This window comes from Schistocerca cancellata, chromosome 8, assembly GCF_023864275.1.
Source record: "Schistocerca cancellata isolate TAMUIC-IGC-003103 chromosome 8, iqSchCanc2.1, whole genome shotgun sequence".
Classification (NCBI taxonomy): Eukaryota; Metazoa; Arthropoda; class Insecta; order Orthoptera; family Acrididae; genus Schistocerca; species Schistocerca cancellata.
In genome coordinates this window covers 525,948,967-525,966,906 of record NC_064633.1, presented here as the reverse complement: position 1 = coordinate 525,966,906, position 17,940 = coordinate 525,948,967, and the positions used below count along the sequence as shown (strand labels likewise).

Genomic DNA, 17,940 nt, shown 5'->3' with positions numbered 1-17,940 from the left:
TAAAAGTACCACACCACACATTTTACTGTTGGGTACAAATACATTAGCTTTTTCTCTTACAGATGCTAACAGTGAAGGCTTTGTGTCACTAACTGTGGAAGATTAGTGTGCTTGTAAGTTAATGAACTTTTCAGTTTGAACTGAATCACTAGTTTTCAGCCAGCAAGTAAGGAGATAAATGCTCCTTATTTCATCCAAAAGATTAAGACTACAGAAGAATGAACCCAATTCTGGATTTTGTGCAGATAATTGCCTTTATTTACAAAAATAAGTCTCTAAAATCATTTGGTTTACAAGATGCAGTCTTAAAGTGAACAATATAAATGGTGTTTACAAATATGGTACACATACAGAAATGCACATTGCGAAATACTGATAACAACAGCTGCTGTGCATAACAAAAGCTGCCATGAAAAACTTTACAAACACAACAAAAATAACAACAAAAATCAGATAAAAACCAGCACTATAATAATACTGTCAATCTTTTTACCTACTGACACTTATATAGAAATTGGTTTACATTTCACCAAACATGTGGACTTCTACAATCTTACGCATAGCGTCCCACAACTTGTCTTGTGTTACTTTGTTTTCAGCTTTTGGGCTGTTAGCTATTACACGGCTATTGCTGAGATAATTCCCACCACGCCCCTCCAGCGATGGGGATAGGCAAGCGTGCATAATGGTTATTGCTCCTTGTGCAGGAGTCTGGAAAAGGAAACATATGTACAGACATCATGTTAAAGAGTTATTGCATGATACAAGATTAACCACATTATCTATTTCAAACATGATTCACCAGATATCAGTGAAACTTCATTTTTCTTTCCAGTGTTTCAAAAACTTCCCTGGTTGCCTTTATAATGCACCGAGTGTAGATTTTCTGGTCTGTTGGCTGGATTCCACTCAAATTTAACAGGACACCCTAGAGATTGCTTGCTGGCCCAATCAAAGAATAACAGACTAACAAAAAACATGCCAAACACCGAGGTGATGGCAGGTGGAGCACTGTAGAAAAGTCACCAACTGAGATTACAGTAGCATGGACAGAGGCTTTTGTTGAAGAAAATCACAAGACCAAGCACTCTGTTTGCTTACATCACATCAGGAAACTTTATCTCTGACTCCCATCTGATTAGGGATGAATGCATTTAAAGGTAATTTTAGGTGAAGGCAACTGTCTTATGGCAATTTCTTTATCATAATTTTCTATATGCTTTGGCGTAGCCTTTTGACTGGTCTAAAATTTCTATGAGACAGTTTTATTGTTTAAAAGTGCTGGAAAACAATCACTAACGCTGTGTGTAGCACAGTTGAGTTGTACTGTACTGTACTGTATTGTATTGTACTGTATTTTTTATTGGACCTGTTGTCTATATAGCAGCTTATGCATAAGACATTGGACAAGTCAAGTTATAAATATACAGGCTGAAAGTCATTTCAAGGCATACATATTTAAGGTTACAATAATACACTTTACACATAAGTATTTATATAACACATTTCATAAATTTAAATATTCTTCAATGGAGTAAAAGCAGTGATGCTGTAAATATGACTTTAGAGATTTTCCAAATGTATTGATCTCAGTGATAGCTTTTATATTTTCAGGAAGTTTGTTATAAAGCTTAACTCCCATGTGAAAAGTACCTTTTTGGCACAGTGCTGTGCTGATTTGAGTCACCTGTAAGTTTCTGTTTTGTCTGGTAAAGTGGTCATGTATATCACAGTTTTTTTGCAGTCTCCGGTCCTTGCCTATTACAACAAATTTAAAGAACAAAAGTGTTTCCATAATGTACACACATGGTAATGGAGGAATAGCAGATTTCTTAAACAGGGGTTTACAAGAGTCTCTAGGCTTGCACCCAAACAAGATTCCAATGGCCCTTTTTTGTAGTTTAAAAGTGCTATTAGCTGTTTTAGAGTTTCCCCAGAAGGTGACACCATATCCAAGATGAGAATGAAAGTACGCATGATATGCATTCAATACTGTTTTCTCACTACAGCACGATTTTAATGAACAAAGAAGGTAACATGTTTTGCTCAGTTCTGCATTGAGATATTCAATATGCTTATCCCATCTGATGTTACTCTGCAGCCGAAGTCCTAAGAATTTGGTTTCAGTATTGTTACCAACTGGTTCGTCATTGATAGAGACTGATGGGATAAACATGTCCTTGTTAGGAACTTTGTGGAATTTTAGAGCAATTGTTTTCTTACTGTTTATTACAAGCTGATTACTCTGTGCCCAACTGCTAAGTTGTTTCGTGACCATGTTTACTGTCTGCTGTAACTGTTCATCGCCGTCGCCTTTTAGTAGGATCATGGTGACATCTGCAAATATGATTGTTTTGTGTGCATCAATATTTAAGCTTAGATCATTTATGTACAGAAGAAACAGAAGGGGTGCCAATACTGATCCTTGGGGTACACCACATTTAATTTGTTTATAGTCAGATAAGTGATTTGATACAGTTTTTAGTTCAATATTTGTGTGTTTAATGCACACTGCCTGCATACTATTAGTCAGGAAGAAACTGATCCACTTGTTGGACAGACCTCGAATACCATATCTTTCTAGCTTTGATAGCAGAATTTTATGGTCCACCATGTCAAAAGCTTTTGACAAGTCAATAAAGACTTCTATTGTTTCCTGTTTTTTGTCCATCAGGTTTAGGATGGAATTGATGCACTCATAGACAGCAGTTGTCGTTGACCTCTTATTTCTGAATCCATGTTGTTCATTACATAGGATGCTGTTTTTATTTATAAATTTCATAAGTTTCTCATACATAACTTTTTCCAGTACTTTAGAGATGCAGGAGGAAATTGTGATGGGTCTGTAGTTATTTACATTGTCTTTATCTCCTTTTTTATATACAGAAATAACTTTTGACGTTTTCAACACATCAGGGAAAGTACCTGCCTGAAGTGAGCAGTCACATAAGTGTGCGAGTACTTCAATTAGGTTTAATGCGCTCTTCTTTAACATTGTTGCAGGTATACCATCAATACCTGCTGATTTGGAATTTTTTAGTCCTTTTATTGCTTTAGCTACTTCATCTTGTGAAACAGAACTGATGTACATTGAGCCTCTACATGCACTTATTTTATATTCATTTGCCTGGGTGCTCTTTAAGTTTGATTGTAGCATTATCAGCAACACCTGTGAAAAAGTTGTTAAGTGTGTTGGCTACTTCTAAGGGAGTTTGTTACCTTTTTATTTTTATGTGATAGTGTTATATTTTTGCAAGGTTATCTGTATTCTCCACATTCTTTTTTTATAACACTCCACATAGCCTTTGATTTATTAGCTGAATTATAAATGATTTCATCATTATGCATTATTTTTGCTGCTTTTATGACCTTTCTTAATATTTTGGAGTATTTTTTATAGTATGCGCATACTACAGGTGAGGAATTTTTTGAGTTACATATTTCATGAAGTAGTCTTTCTTCTGGAATGAAACCCTTATTCCCTTTGTGATCCAGCTGTTTGTTCTAGAGTTCCCCCGTATGGTTAATGTTTTCAGTGGGAATGCAAGTTCAAAGAAATGGGTTAATGTATCAATGAAAGTGTTGAATTTTTCCATTTATATCGTTCATTTTGTACACTCCTAGCCATTTTTCTTTCTGTAATAAGTTGTTGAAGTAGTTTACATTATGCTGATTATAACTTCGATATGCTGTTCTGAAAGTCATGTTGTTAATAATACTGCCTTGTACTTTTATGCTTAATATTTGAGCAAGATGATCACTAAAACCTGCATTGAAAATTTTTAGTGAGATGTTGTGTAAACTCTTCTTGAATAGAAACTGATCAAGAGCTGTTTGGCAAGTTTCTGATACTCTGGTAGCTGCTTTTACTTCAGCCTTTAAATTATAGGACGTTGCAAGGTTCAAAATGGTCTCCCTATCTCCACTATTCGTGAGGAAGTCAATATTGAAGTCACCACAGATTATCAATTCACAATCCATTTTATTTACTTTATTTAGCAATGACTCCATTTTGCTTAAGAAAAGTTCAAAATTCCAGGATGGTGATTGGTAAACTGTAGCAATAACCAGGTTGAACCGAGTAATTTTTATAGCTGCAATTTCATAATCCTTTTCGACATTTGCCCTAGTTAAGTCAGGTAGTGTAATAAAATCTACATTATCCTTGGCTGGTTGGTTGGTTTGCATGGGAGGGCGTGGGCTTAAGGGACCAACAAAAAGGTCATCAGTGACTATCCAAGAGTGGTGCATCCAAAACTGATATTGTCAGGAGACTCATAACAGTAAAGAGAGAAGGCTAAAAATGCAATGGACATCTTTTGTATTATCAGTAATAAAGAGCAAGATGACGAAGATAGGAGTCAGAAGATGGGCGATCCCAGGACTTTGCGTGCAACAGGAAACATCCCAGCCAAATCTGTCCCACATGTGATAACATTTCAGTTAAGAGTGTCCACTACTCAACAAAGCGCAACAACCAGAATGGAAAACTGGAAAATTATTCACTGTTGGGTTATAATCCAAACAACAAGGCAGGAAATCTGGGCTTGACACATTGAGGCAACTAAGGACGTTGTCAAAACGTTGTATAAAGAGAAAACAACAAAAGTAACTTGGCTCCAAAACCCAGACACTTGGAAATTGTTTAAAATATGCTTTTAACTGAATAAATTGTCTTCTTGTCATCAATTTCAGTTTTAAAATGTTACAATTATTACAAGTTTTCATGCCTGATGCCTCCATCTGGATAGACAGTTTTGCTCAGATACCAAGTTTTACCAATGTCCTTTCATACAAAAATTATGAAAGATCAGTGCATTATTGTTGGAGGACAATTGACATTTCCCAGTAAATGTGCGACATTCATACCCTGTAATTGGTGCAGAGAAACTAAAAAGATTCCAATGGGAAATGCAGGCCAGATACCTCAGTGCTAATATCTAAAGCTTCATTGAAATAAATATAAATGATGTAAGGTGATGACATTTATACAGTGTTCCTATATGCAACCTCATTAACACCTGGTAAATGGTCTATCATGCTGTATCCAACTTCATACCCAAACCAACAACATGATAAATTTTAATACTTTTTAATCAAATTGTGAACACAGTGTTCTAAAAAGTTATTTCATTTTATAAAATTAGTTTTTGCAAATTCAAATTACTGTGACAAATGTAAAAAAACTGAAATCATTTTACGTCATTTAATGTCTTTTATTTTCTAATCTGTAATTGTTGAAGTAAGAGTTCATACATTGAGTTAGCGAGAGTGTCTTATGTAAAGCTTAAAGCCAAGAAAATTAACAGTCTAACTACGAAAAAACAAACTACTTACTTCATGAAATTTCTTAATTTTAAACCACAAATAATTAAAGAAATGTAAAAACAGAAACTGAAAATTAAATAAGACACAAATGAAATTACTCTAGAAAAAGAGAAAACCAAACAAGAAGTAAATTTGTAGTTCTGTCCTATTATGGAATTATTACTAATAAAATGACCAAGACATTTAAAAATACAAATATAACAATTGGGTTCCAAACTGAAAACAAATTGGGTTCCAAACTGAAAACAATGTTAGTAATATTATAAGACACCACCAATACAACAGATCCATTTACCAAGTCAAGGATGTACAAAATGGGATGTGACAATTGTCACAAAGTATACACTGGGCAATCTGGTAGAAACTTTCAGACACATTTTAAAGAGCACATAACATTACAATAACAGTACAAGTGCCTTTGCAGTACATCTCCTCAACAACACATATTGGGAAACATTAATGGAAGTTCCAGATTTTGCATTAGGCTAAGAAAAGGAGCAAATGAATATTTAAGAACTAATCAAAATTTTCAGTCATTTAAAAAGTTAATCGGATACACGTGATGACACCACCAAATCGTTGCAATAAGCGAGTGAAGCCATCGTGGACTTTAACATGAATCTTTGCTGCAGTCGGCATAGTGGCTATTGTTATTTACAGCTTTTTATCCTAAGTTAGTTGTTTTATCAAAAGCAAGCATAATACAGCTATTAATGAATAACTGAGCGATATGTATTGTGAACAAGAGATAAAGCTCAAGTTCCCATACACTTCCCAAAAGGATCAAAAAGATCTACAGACAAGAATTCTTAATAACTTCATTCACATTCTGCTATGACTAATCAAAAATCATCTATACAATGAAATTAAATTAAAACAAACAATGGAAAATCCAGGTTGGCATATCAACAATATAAGGAAAAGGATAGGTGGCTACTCACTGTAAAGGTGACACATTGGGCTGCAGGTACACACAAGATGACTGTTACTTAGCTTTTGGCCAAAGCCTTCTTCAGAAAAGAAAACTCACAAGGGGTCTCAGGGCCAAGACACACTTTCCTCATTCCTTCACAGCCTCAGTACCTCTCCCATCTACTTTACCCGAGCCTCCTCAACCCAGAGTGCCACCTTCCTGGACATTGACTTCCCATCTCTGATGGTTCTGTCCATACCTCTATCCACAATTAAACCTATCAACAGTACCTGCATTTCAACAGCTGTCATCACCTCCAAATAAAAAAAAAATCCTTCCCATACCTGTCAAAGGCTTTTGACTGTGTGAATCACAGCATTCTTTTAAGTAAATTAAAATATTATGGCATCACTGGTATTGCTGCAAAGTGGTTTCAGTCATATCTTACTAACAGAAAACAAAGGGTGTCATTATGTAACACTTCAGCAGTAGGTAATTGGACATCATCTGACTGGGAAGAAATTACATGTGGTTTTCCCCAAGGTTCCATACTAGGTCCACTATTTTTCTTGTGTAATGAATGACCTGTCATCTGTTACATTATCAGATGCCAAGTTTGTCTTATTTGCAGATGATACAAACACTGCAATAAATAGTAAATCAAATATAAATTTAGAAAGGGCAGTTAATCAAATTTTTACTGACATTAGTAAGTGGTTCATAGCCAATTCACTGTCATTAAACTTTGAAACCCACTATATGCAGTTCAGAACTTCAAGAGTTTTCCTTCTGGTGTGTATAAAATACGATGACATGGAAATGGAAGAAGTTGAGAGTGTAAAATTCTTGCAATTACAGCATGATAAATTCAGTTGGGAGTGACATACTAATGAACTGCTAAAGCGCCTAAACACGTCTGTGTTTGCAATGCGAATGATGTCAGACATAGGAGATATAAATATAAAAAACTGGCATATTTTGCTTATTTTCAGTCCATTATGTCATATGGTATCATCACCCCTCGCACCACCCCTCACCCTCACCCTCACCCTTGCACCACCCCTCACCCTCACCCTCACCCTCACCCTCGCACCACCCCTCACCCTCACCCTCACCCTCACCCTTGCACCACCCCTCACCCTCACCCTCACCCTCACCCTTGCACCACCCCTCACCCTCACCCTCACCCTCACCCTTGCACCACCCCTCACCCTCACCCTCACCCTCACCCTTGCACCACCCCTCACCCTCACCCTCACCCTCACCCTTGCACCACCCCTCACCCTCACCCTCACCCTCACCCTTGCACCACCCCTCACCCTCACCCTTGCACCACCCCTCACCCTCACCCTCACCCTTGCACCACCCCTCACCCTTGCACCACCCCTCACCCTTGCACCACCCCTCACCCTTGCACCACCCCTCACCCTTGCACCACCCCTCACCCTTGCACCACCCCTCACCCTTGCACCACCCCTCACCCTTGCACCACCCCTCACCCTTGCACCACCCCTCACCCTCACCCTCACCCTTGCACCACCCCTCACCCTCACCCTTGCACCACCCCTCACCCTCACCCTTGCACCACCCCTCACCCTCACCCTTGCACCACCCCTCACCCTCACCCTTGCACCACCCCTCACCCTCACCCTTGCACCACCCCTCACCCTCACCCTTGCACCACCCCTCACCCTCACCCTTGCACCACCCCTCACCCTCACCCTTGCACCACCCCTCACCCTCACCCTCACCCTCACCCTCACCCTCACCCTCACCCTCACCCTCACCCTCATCATCCTCATCATATCATCTATCTCATCTCATCTAAACAAAATGATCACTCACGGATGGCATATCTGCAGGGACAAGAACTCCCTTATCCAGTAAGCTGAAAGTCTCACCAATGCCTACACAGACAGGCACTAACTCCCAGACCTAGTTCGCAAACAAATCCCCCACACCATTTGCCCACACACCCCTAATCCTCCTACCAACCCCAAGAATCAGCTACAGAGGAGTGCCCCTTTGTCACCCAATACCACCACAGACTGGAACAACTGAACCACATCCTTTGCCAGGGCTTTGATTACCTACCATCATGTCCTGAAATGATGAGATTCCTACTCATGATCCTTCCCACCCCTCCAAAAGCAGTGTTCCATCACCCACCCACCTTCAAAACATCTTAGTCCATCCCTATGCCACTCCCAATCCCAACTTCTTGCCACAGAGATCATATCTCTGTGGAAGACCCAGGTGAAAGCTGCACCCAATCCACCCACCTAGCTCTTTCTATTCCAGTCCTGTGACATGCATGCTTATTCTACCCCTACAGAGGCCAGGCCATTTGTGAAAGCAACCACGTTGCACACCAGCTCTGGTGCAATAATTGCACAGCTTTTTATTTTGGTATGACTACTAACCAACTGTTCACCAGTTGGAATGGCGACTGCCAAACTGTGGCCAAGAACAAAGTGTACCACACTGTGGCAAAACATGCAGCAGGACGTAACATGCTTTATTTGAAAGGCTGCTCCACAACCCGGACAATCTGGAGCCTCCCCTCCACCACCAGCTTTGCTGAACTGTGCAGATGGAAGTTTTCCTTACAACACTTTCTAGCAGCAACACTTTCCAGCCCAGGCTCAACCTACAATAACCTACTGCCCCACACCCTCCCCATGTGTCTTATCTCTTCCCCTATTCACATCCCCTCTCCCTCATTATGTGCCGCCATCTGCCAATGCACATGCCTGTAGTTCCCCTTCCCTGATACTCTCCTTTACCACTGTCCCTCCCAACTTACTGCTCCACAGCCTCCCAACACTGTGCCTGGTAGCAGTCTTGTTGTGACTCCACCTAGTCCCCACATGCTCCACCAGACAGAAATCTTCTCCCCCCCACCCCACCCATACCCTGCCATCCCTTCTTTGCCACTCCAGACTGCTGTTTTTGTTCCACAACACCATTGCATTCCAGTCCAAGTTGCCAGAGATGGTGATCATGTGTGCACAAGTATGCTTGCTTGCTTGCTTGCGTGTGTGTGTGTGTGTGTGTGTGTGTGTGTGTGTGTGTGTGTGTGTCCTTAGGTTAATTTAGGTTAAGTAGTGTATAAGCTTAGGGACTGATGACTTCAGCAGTTAAGTCCCATAAGATTTCACACACATTTGAACAATTTTTTTGTTCCTTGATTAGCATTACTCTTTGATCCTTGTAAATGTGATGTTGTCAAACCATTATACAGGTTGTTATAATAGAAGGAAACATTCCACGAAGGAAAAATATATCTAAAAACAAAGATGATGTGACTTACCAAATGAAAGTGCTGGCAGGTCGACAGACACACAAACGAACACAAACATACACACAAAATTCAAGCTTTCGCAACAAACTGTTGCCTCATCAGGAAAGAGGGAAGGAGAGGGAAAGACGAAAGGATGTGGGTTTTAAGGGAGAGGGTAAGGAGTCATTCCAGTCCCGGGAGCGGAAAGACTTACCTTAGGGGGAAAAAAGGACGGGTACACACTCGCACACACACACATATCCATCCACACATATACAGACACCAAGCTGTATGTGTGTGGATGGATATATATGTGTGTGTGTGTGTGCGAGCGAGCGCGAGCGAGTGTGTACCCGTCCTTTTTTCCCCCTAAGGTAAGTCTTTCCGCTCCCGGGACTGGAATGACTCCTTACCCTCTCCCTTAAAACCCACATCCTTTCGTCTTTCCCTCTCCTTCCCTCTTTCCTGATGAGGCAACAGTTTGTTGCGAAAGCTTGAATTTTGTGTGTATGTTTGTGTTCGTTTGTGTGTCTGTCGACCTGCCAGCACTTTCATTGGGTAAGTCACATCATCTTTGTTTTTAGATACATTATACAGGTGGCATAGTTTTCTGTTGGAGGTAAATGTATTTCCTATAAATTTACTTTCACATCATAACATTTCTATTCATGGGCATAAAATCATACATTCTATTTTACACAGAATCACAAAATCAAATTAGACTGGCCTAGAAGGCTGGAGTTAGTTGTGAACTAATTGTGTATGAAAAAATCATCAATGCCAGTTTATTTATTACATATGTTACAGTTTTAAGAAAGGCAGGATGTTTTAGAGTTTAACATACTGTTGATGAGAGGTCTTTAAAGATAGAGACCACACACAGATCGGGGAAGGAAACGAGCTGCAGTCCTTCTAAGGAACCCTCCTGGCACTTGCCTTATGCAACTTAGGGAAAATATGGAAAACAAATCTGGATTCCCAAATACAAGTTTAATATCTTACTACTGTGACACCTCCCTTTGTGACAGTTTCTAGTCTGCTGAGGTACCATGCAGAACTACTCTTTCTATTATCATAGCAGAACTACTCTTTCTATTATCATAGCAGATTACAGGGTTTATAACTTTCTGCTAAATGTAATAGCACAGGAAAACTAAATTTATGATGTCCTTCATGCACTACTGGCACTCATGGAAACCAATATCAGAATAAAAGCGACTATTTAGCTCAACACATTGCCTGCCAACTATGAATTCTCATAGCTGACCAGCTGACTGTTGGCACCAACTACAAATTAACTCATTCAAAGGGAATTTCTACATCAAACTGGGTAGCAAATACCTGTGTACTACATGTTGTGGGCATCAGTAATATGCCTAGGTAATTGTTTAGGGTTGGTATACCATAATTATCATTTTCATTCCAAGACTACAGTACCTTCAAGGTACACAGAAAAGGTAACACAACTAATGTTTACTTTCGGAATAAACTGTATCCACTGTATCAGAAATCTTAACAAAAAATCAAGTTTTGTTGATAAACTAAGGTTTTTAAGCACTCTTCTACAAAGAGAAACAAGTATTCTTCACAAACCAAAAAATAGTACTGCAATCTGTGATGTTTCTCTGGAAGTACATGCTCTGCACATCTTTGTTGGATGTTCTTTGTTCTCTGTAGCAAGTATGGTTTCTACATAAGAAAAGCTACCTTTTAGTTCTCTAGGTATTTTGCTCCACCCATCAGTGTTGTTTGTGGTGCATCCTATCACACCAACGTGATCATCATCTTTATTCCATTACTAACATCTGCCTCTGAATACCCACTTTAAGATGGTTTGCACAAACTTACACTATCTGAGAATTTGTTCATAACTCATTTCATTTTGTTTGTCCACATTAGTTAGATGCCAAAGTTCTCCATCACTGAGCTTCCTTTTATTACTAGCAAATTTATCTACAATGAAGACCAGAACAAATAGTGATGCAATTAAAATGAAGACATGGACTGTATTTTTGAGTATGCTTATCAATATGTAAACTAGGAAATGACTGATAACAATGAGTAATGTCATCACTAACATACGAGCAAAAGTTTCTACTCCCACCAAAATATTTCCTCTTTAGATTTCAGTGGCCAAGATGGACTATGCATGAGATGACAATCCAGAATGTGTAAATGGATTAATGGAGCTTCTGGGAGCAGCTCTTTTTTTTTGCCATGATAGTCAATGTGCTTAAATTCATCTAGAGAACAAAGTTTCAGGAAATTTACAAGCAGAATATTCATAGTAGAGCTGCTGTTGTCAAAGCACTCTGCTAAACCAGGTGAATGTACAGGAGAGAGTAGTATTGTGTTTGGAGCACAAAGTCTTGACTGCTTTTTACAGTGGGATGTGGAGAACACCAGATACAGCACACAATCTAGACTGTCATTTCTCTTTCAGCTGTGTAGGTACTGCAGTTCTTTGTGTGAAGCACTAGGCTGTGATACTTGTGCCTTTTACAGTTGGTCTCTTGCTTCTTTGAGCTCGCTATTTTTCTCAGCTGCCTCTGTAATAAGTTTTCTTTATACTTTGACAGCCCTTTGTACGTATTTCACAAAATTTTTGAAACTTCCTGGCAGATTACAACCGTGTGCCACACCGAGACTCGAACTCGGGACCTTTGCCTTTTGCGGGCAAGTGCTCTACCAACTGAGCTACCCAAGCACGACTCATGCCCCGTCTTCACAGCTTTATTTCTGCTTGAGTCGTGCTTGGGTAGCTCAGTTGGTAGAGCATTTGCCCACGAAAGGCAAAGATCCCGAGTTCGAGTCTCGGTCCGGCACACAGTTTTAATCTGCCAGGAAGTTTCACATCAGCGCACACTCTGCTGCAGAGTGAAAAATCTCATTCTGGCACAAAATTTTTGTTTATTTACAGTGTTGCAAAATACCTGTTCTTACTTATTGTCTTCTTTACATGCACTGACTTTGACATTTTGTTTCCATTTTATCTTCTCAGCATGTCTAACACTTCTGACTGCAATTTCTCCATTCTGCAGGTAACTAATTTTACTATTGCATGACGTTTTATAATCTTTTAACGTCAATTCCCTAAATTGGTTGTTAAATGCATATGTATTATGAGGGTGATTTTCATGCCTGTTAGATTTCCATGAAAGAATGCAATATTTTTGTTGTGCCTCCACTGTTGGAAAGCTTTATTATTTCAAGGATCATACAAAGAATTTCAATAATGTACAGCACACAGTTCATTGTTGACAGCCTTTTGAATTTGTCAGAGTGTCAAATGTGATTGGAAATGAAGAAAATCAAGTTTCGTGCTATCATTAAACATGTTCATTTGAAGAGTTTGACTGTCACAAATCAAAACAGAATTGGATGAAGTTTACATGGACTCCATCATCATTGAAGACCATTTACTTCTGGATTAATGAATTTGAACATGGCCAGACAAGCACTGAAGAGAAAGAGCAGTCCAGCCGTCAAACTGAGTTCACCACCACAAAGGAAATCATTGACAAAATCCGTGACATGATAATGTTAGACTGCCAAATAAATATTCGTGAGATTGCTGAGATTGTATGCATCTCAACTGAGTTGGTGCTTAATATCCTGCATGGACAATTGGCTATGAAGAAGCTGTATGTGGGGTGAGGAGTGTAATTGCTCACAGTCGACCAAAAGCACGTCTGGCACAACACTTCAACACGATATCTGGTGATGTTTAATCACAATCTGCAAGACTATTTGCGCCGATTTGTGAATCTTGATGGAACATGGAGTACAGTGGGGGCCATTACTGAATGGATTGAATAGTATAAAAATCTGATTTTATTTTTCACTTTATGTTTGTCAATGCTTCGTGCCTGGCCGCTAGTTGCAGTGTATCAGTCATGTTGTGCAAAATAGGACAGAACCACTTTGAAACTCATGTGTTGAACCATCAGCAGCTAAACTCCATGTTGCTGATGAGGCAATGCTATCGAACTACGTGTCTACAACTTGGCTGTCCATGGGGGTGGAACCGCGGCCAGCCGCTGGGAGCGGACACACTGTCCGCTCTCTTCTGCTGGCAGCTTCTGACCCGACCAGACACACCTCTCCTGCTCTCTTGGGCAGTTGCCCTTTCAGTTTTGGCGACTTCTCTAGGCCTGCCTTTCTTTCTTACTGATTAAATAACCATGCTCTTAAAACATGTTTGACACCTTCACCTCAAGAAGTGCCCACTGCTTTCCCTTCCTCGCCAATCCTGACACTTTAACAATGGATACATCATTACATGCCAAAGTCAAAACAAGGGACAAAGGCTGATGAAAGTGTACCGAAGAATGCAAAGACCATTTTGTCACATGGTAAGGTGATGGTGACTTTTTTGGGATTCCCAAGGAATAATCCTCATAGATTGCTTGGAGAAAGGCAGAACAATAAAGGGACCCTATTATGCTTCATCGTTGGATCATTTGTAACTTGTGTTGGGTGGAAAAAAGATCTATGCCTCCACATACATTTTTCTTTCACCAAGACAATGTTCCAGCCCACAACTTGAAACTTTGGCTTGCTTGGAATAAATTTTCATTAGATGAGAAGTGACAGTTGCAGTCAAGGAGTATTTTGTAACATTTGACAAAACCTATTTTTTAAATGAGACTGAAAGGCTGCTGGATTGCTGGTCCAAGTATATATATCCCTCAAAGGAGACTATGTAGAGAAGTAAGGGTACAAAGCAACAGAAAAAAAAGTGTTTCGTAGACAAGTCACGGGAAAAATTCACTTGTGGCTCAGTCATGTGAGTAGCATGGATGAGGAACAAATTCAAAAGCCCAATTCAAGAATTTTTGCCATTGCTATTGCTGACTTGTCGAATAGGGCACTATCCTGGCAAAACAGCACCTTTTTGTGTAAATCATTGTCTTTTTCAGCCAACACAAGTTTCAAACGATCCACCAATGACACACAATAGCGTCCTTTTCCAAGTAATCTATGAGGATTACTCCTTGGGAATCCATTGTATTTCATGTACTTTTGGTTGACTGAGCAATCATGCACCAATCTCTCACACAGCTTTTTCACAGCCAATTCCCTGTGCAATATATTATTCACTCATTCAGTTGGAATGCCTACAGTCTCAGCAATCTCTCAGAATTTTATTTGGCAGTCTTTCATTACCATTTCATAGATTTTGTCAATGGTTTCCTTTGTGGTAACCTCAACTGGACCAAATGGTTCAAATGGCTCTGAGCACTATGGGACTTAACATCTGAGGTCATCAGTCCCCTAGAACTTAGAACTACTTAAACCTAACTAACCTAAGGACATCACACACATCCATGCCCGACGCAGGATTCAACCCTGCGACCGTAGCCGTCGCGTGGTTCCAGACTGTAGCACTTAGAACCGCTCAGCCACTCCGGCCAGCTCAACTGGACAGCCTGAGCTCACTTCGTCTTCAGTACTTGTCCAAGCAAGTTTAAATTCATTAATCTTAAAGTAAATGGTCTTCAGTGACGGTGCAGAGTCCACTTAAACGTCATACAATTCTGTCTTTATTTGTGTAGCAGTCCAACCCTTCAAATGAACATGTTATTGACAGCACGAAACTTGGTTTTCCCCATCTTCAGTCACAGTTGACACACTGACACAACCAGAAGGCTGTTACCAATGAACTGTATGCTGTACTTAGTTGAAATTCTTCATATGATCCTTGGAATAATCAAGCTTACCAACTGTGAAGACTCCAACAAAAATGTTCCATTATTTCACGGAAATTTACCCAACTTATCCAACCACCCACATTAATCTTATCCTATATTCTGCATCGTAAAGGTCTTACCTTGAACAAAAGTGGAGGTACCCATGGAAATATTTTTTTCAATGTGGTGTCATTAAAAAGGTCTGTATTAACCACACCAGGATGAACTGCATGCACCTGAACGTGAGAATCACTTTCTCTCAGTAAAGACTCCAGTTTTTTGGTGAAAAGAAGCTGAGCCAGTTTGCTCTGAGCATATGCCTCACTTGCAACATACATATCCCTGTAAAAAAAAATACAAGACAACATTGTTAAACAGAAACTATTTATACAAAATCTGATGTGTACTTCCAGCTACATTAATAACAATAATAAAACTCTTAGGTGGTTAACAGAAGGGCTACAAAGTCAGCCATGAATTAGTGTGAGGGAGACTGCTGCTGTTTTGCTAGTCACAATGTTCCGTTAAAAAACGTATCTTCCATATGCAACACTTATACATATTTACACAACATATTGAATCACAATATTGAAAACCAGATATCCGAAAAATAAAATCCCTTACATCCATCTTAATTTTCTTTTACTGTTGGGTAAGCCATTGTCTATAGCACAGCTCTATAGTATTCCACTCATTTTACAGTAATCATCACCAAACACAGCCACACATTTCGAGATAAAGGACCTCATCATCACACTGTTAATGTTGAATGACATTACCGAAACTACTAAAAAACGTTTAGCCGATATTATAAAATAAAATATGTAGGACAAGTAGCCATCTTACTTCACAATTTTTCACATTTTGTGATTTTGCGATCTCATCACAGCTTATACTTGCACATCAGTCTGCATCCTATATGTGGCAAGGTATGGGACTTCTCACACTGCTACAATTCCCACCAAAGATATTACAGTTGAGAAGACTGAATAATATTAATAAATGATAGGGTGATTTAATAAACATTTATTACATTTCATTTCTTTTTCACGTCGAGCACATGAGAGATGCTACATTCTGACATGGTATCTGTGCTACGACAGCCTTATATGCTGACCTGGTCACTACTAAAACTTCTACAATAACCACTAACCATAAGAAGATCCCACCATTCAGTGTTGCAAACTTCCGATTTCGTCACATTAATTGAATTCCAATTGTAGTGACAATCAATAACTGTAAGAGTAATATGGCAGGAGAACTGACTTATAAAGGTATTAAAGTTTGGAAGCTTTCCAAGCCAGTGGCTCCTTCTTCTGGCAGAAGGGTTGAACAGCAAGGAAGAGGGATGAAGGAAAAGGACAGGTGAGGTTTAGGAAAAGGGTCAGAATTTGGAAAAGTTGCCCAGAACACCAAGTCAGGAGAGACTTGACAGGTGGGATTGGAAGGAAAGACTGACTGTTGGGGGCTTGATCCACCACCACAACTCAAAATCATTCCTTATAAGCCTTCCAAGAACTCCTCACATCCAGCTTTCCTTTACAACCCTTCCTCAGGTTCCTACAACATGACCCTAACCTGTCCTCTGCACCACTCCAGGCTCTTCGTTCCCTAAATGCTGACATCATCATGATCCACCCAGCAGACAAGGGATCTACCACTGTGGTATTTCACCAATGGGATTATGTAAGTGAAGTTCTACGTCAGCTGTCTGACATCTATGTACAGTATCTGCCGTCAGGATCCCATCCCTGCGATTCAAACTGACCTGCAGCCTCTCCTTAAAACCTCAGGCCTGTCACGAGGACTAACACTTCAATCTATAGACCTTACTCCATCCAAAATACGCATCCCCACCTTTTACCTTATAAGAACCTTAAACCAAATCACCATGTCCAACCCATAGTTGACAGCTTCAAAGCACCCACCAACTGTGCAATGATCAACACCTGCAACCAATAGCACAAAAGACTTCCCTCCTAAATCAAAAACGCCAAACATTTCCTATAACATTTGAAATCTGTGCCCATACCACCACCACCACCACCACCACCACCACCACCACCACCACACACCTTGCTTGTTGCAGTTGATGCCACCTCCCTCTATTCTAATATGCCCATGTCCATGGTTGGTCTGCCACTGAATATTTCCTCAGCCAGCACTCACCTGATTCCAAACCTAAGACATCCTACTTGCTCACCTTAATCAATTTTATAGTTACCAACAACTACTTCACTTTTGAGTGGCAGAGATACAAAAAGATAAGGCCTCTTCTGACCAAGAAGGCCCCTTCTGATGCCAACTTTTCCGTGGGTCACTTAGAGGGGGCTTTCCTGGGGTCCATAAGCATTCAGCCCCTGGTTTGGTTTAGATACATTGGTGACATCTTTGCTAAACGGACTCATGGTGAGGCTGACCTTAAATTCCTGGAATCTCTAAATACCTTCTCCCAATTAAATTTCAAATGGTCCTATTCCGAATCCCATGCCACTTTCCTTGATGTTTATCTTACCCTCACTGCAGGCCAACTACACACTTCTGTCCACATTAAACCTACTAACAAACAACAGTACTTACATTTTGACAGTTGCCATCCTTTTCATGTCTTATGTTCTTTCCAATACAGCCTTGACATAAGAGGTAAAAATATTTGTCCTGATGCAAACCCATCACAGCAATACAGCACCATTCTCACCTCCACCTTCACTGGATGTAATTAC

General features: G+C 39.9%; 1 protein-coding gene across 1 annotated transcript in view; it reads right to left on the bottom strand.

Annotated features, from left to right (window-relative positions):
• Nucleotides 1-246: 246 nt before the first annotated feature.
• Nucleotides 247-17,940, bottom strand: part of LOC126094548 (dehydrogenase/reductase SDR family member on chromosome X) — a 60,305-nt gene continuing 42,611 nt past the window's right edge. Inside the window, exons 5-6 of the mRNA XM_049908981.1 lie at nucleotides 15,358-15,559; nucleotides 247-711 (exon numbers count right to left, since the gene is read on the bottom strand). Of these exons, the coding sequence (XP_049764938.1) occupies nucleotides 520-711; nucleotides 15,358-15,559 (394 nt within the window). The 3' untranslated portion in view covers nucleotides 247-519. The remainder of the gene's footprint in view (nucleotides 712-15,357; nucleotides 15,560-17,940) is intronic.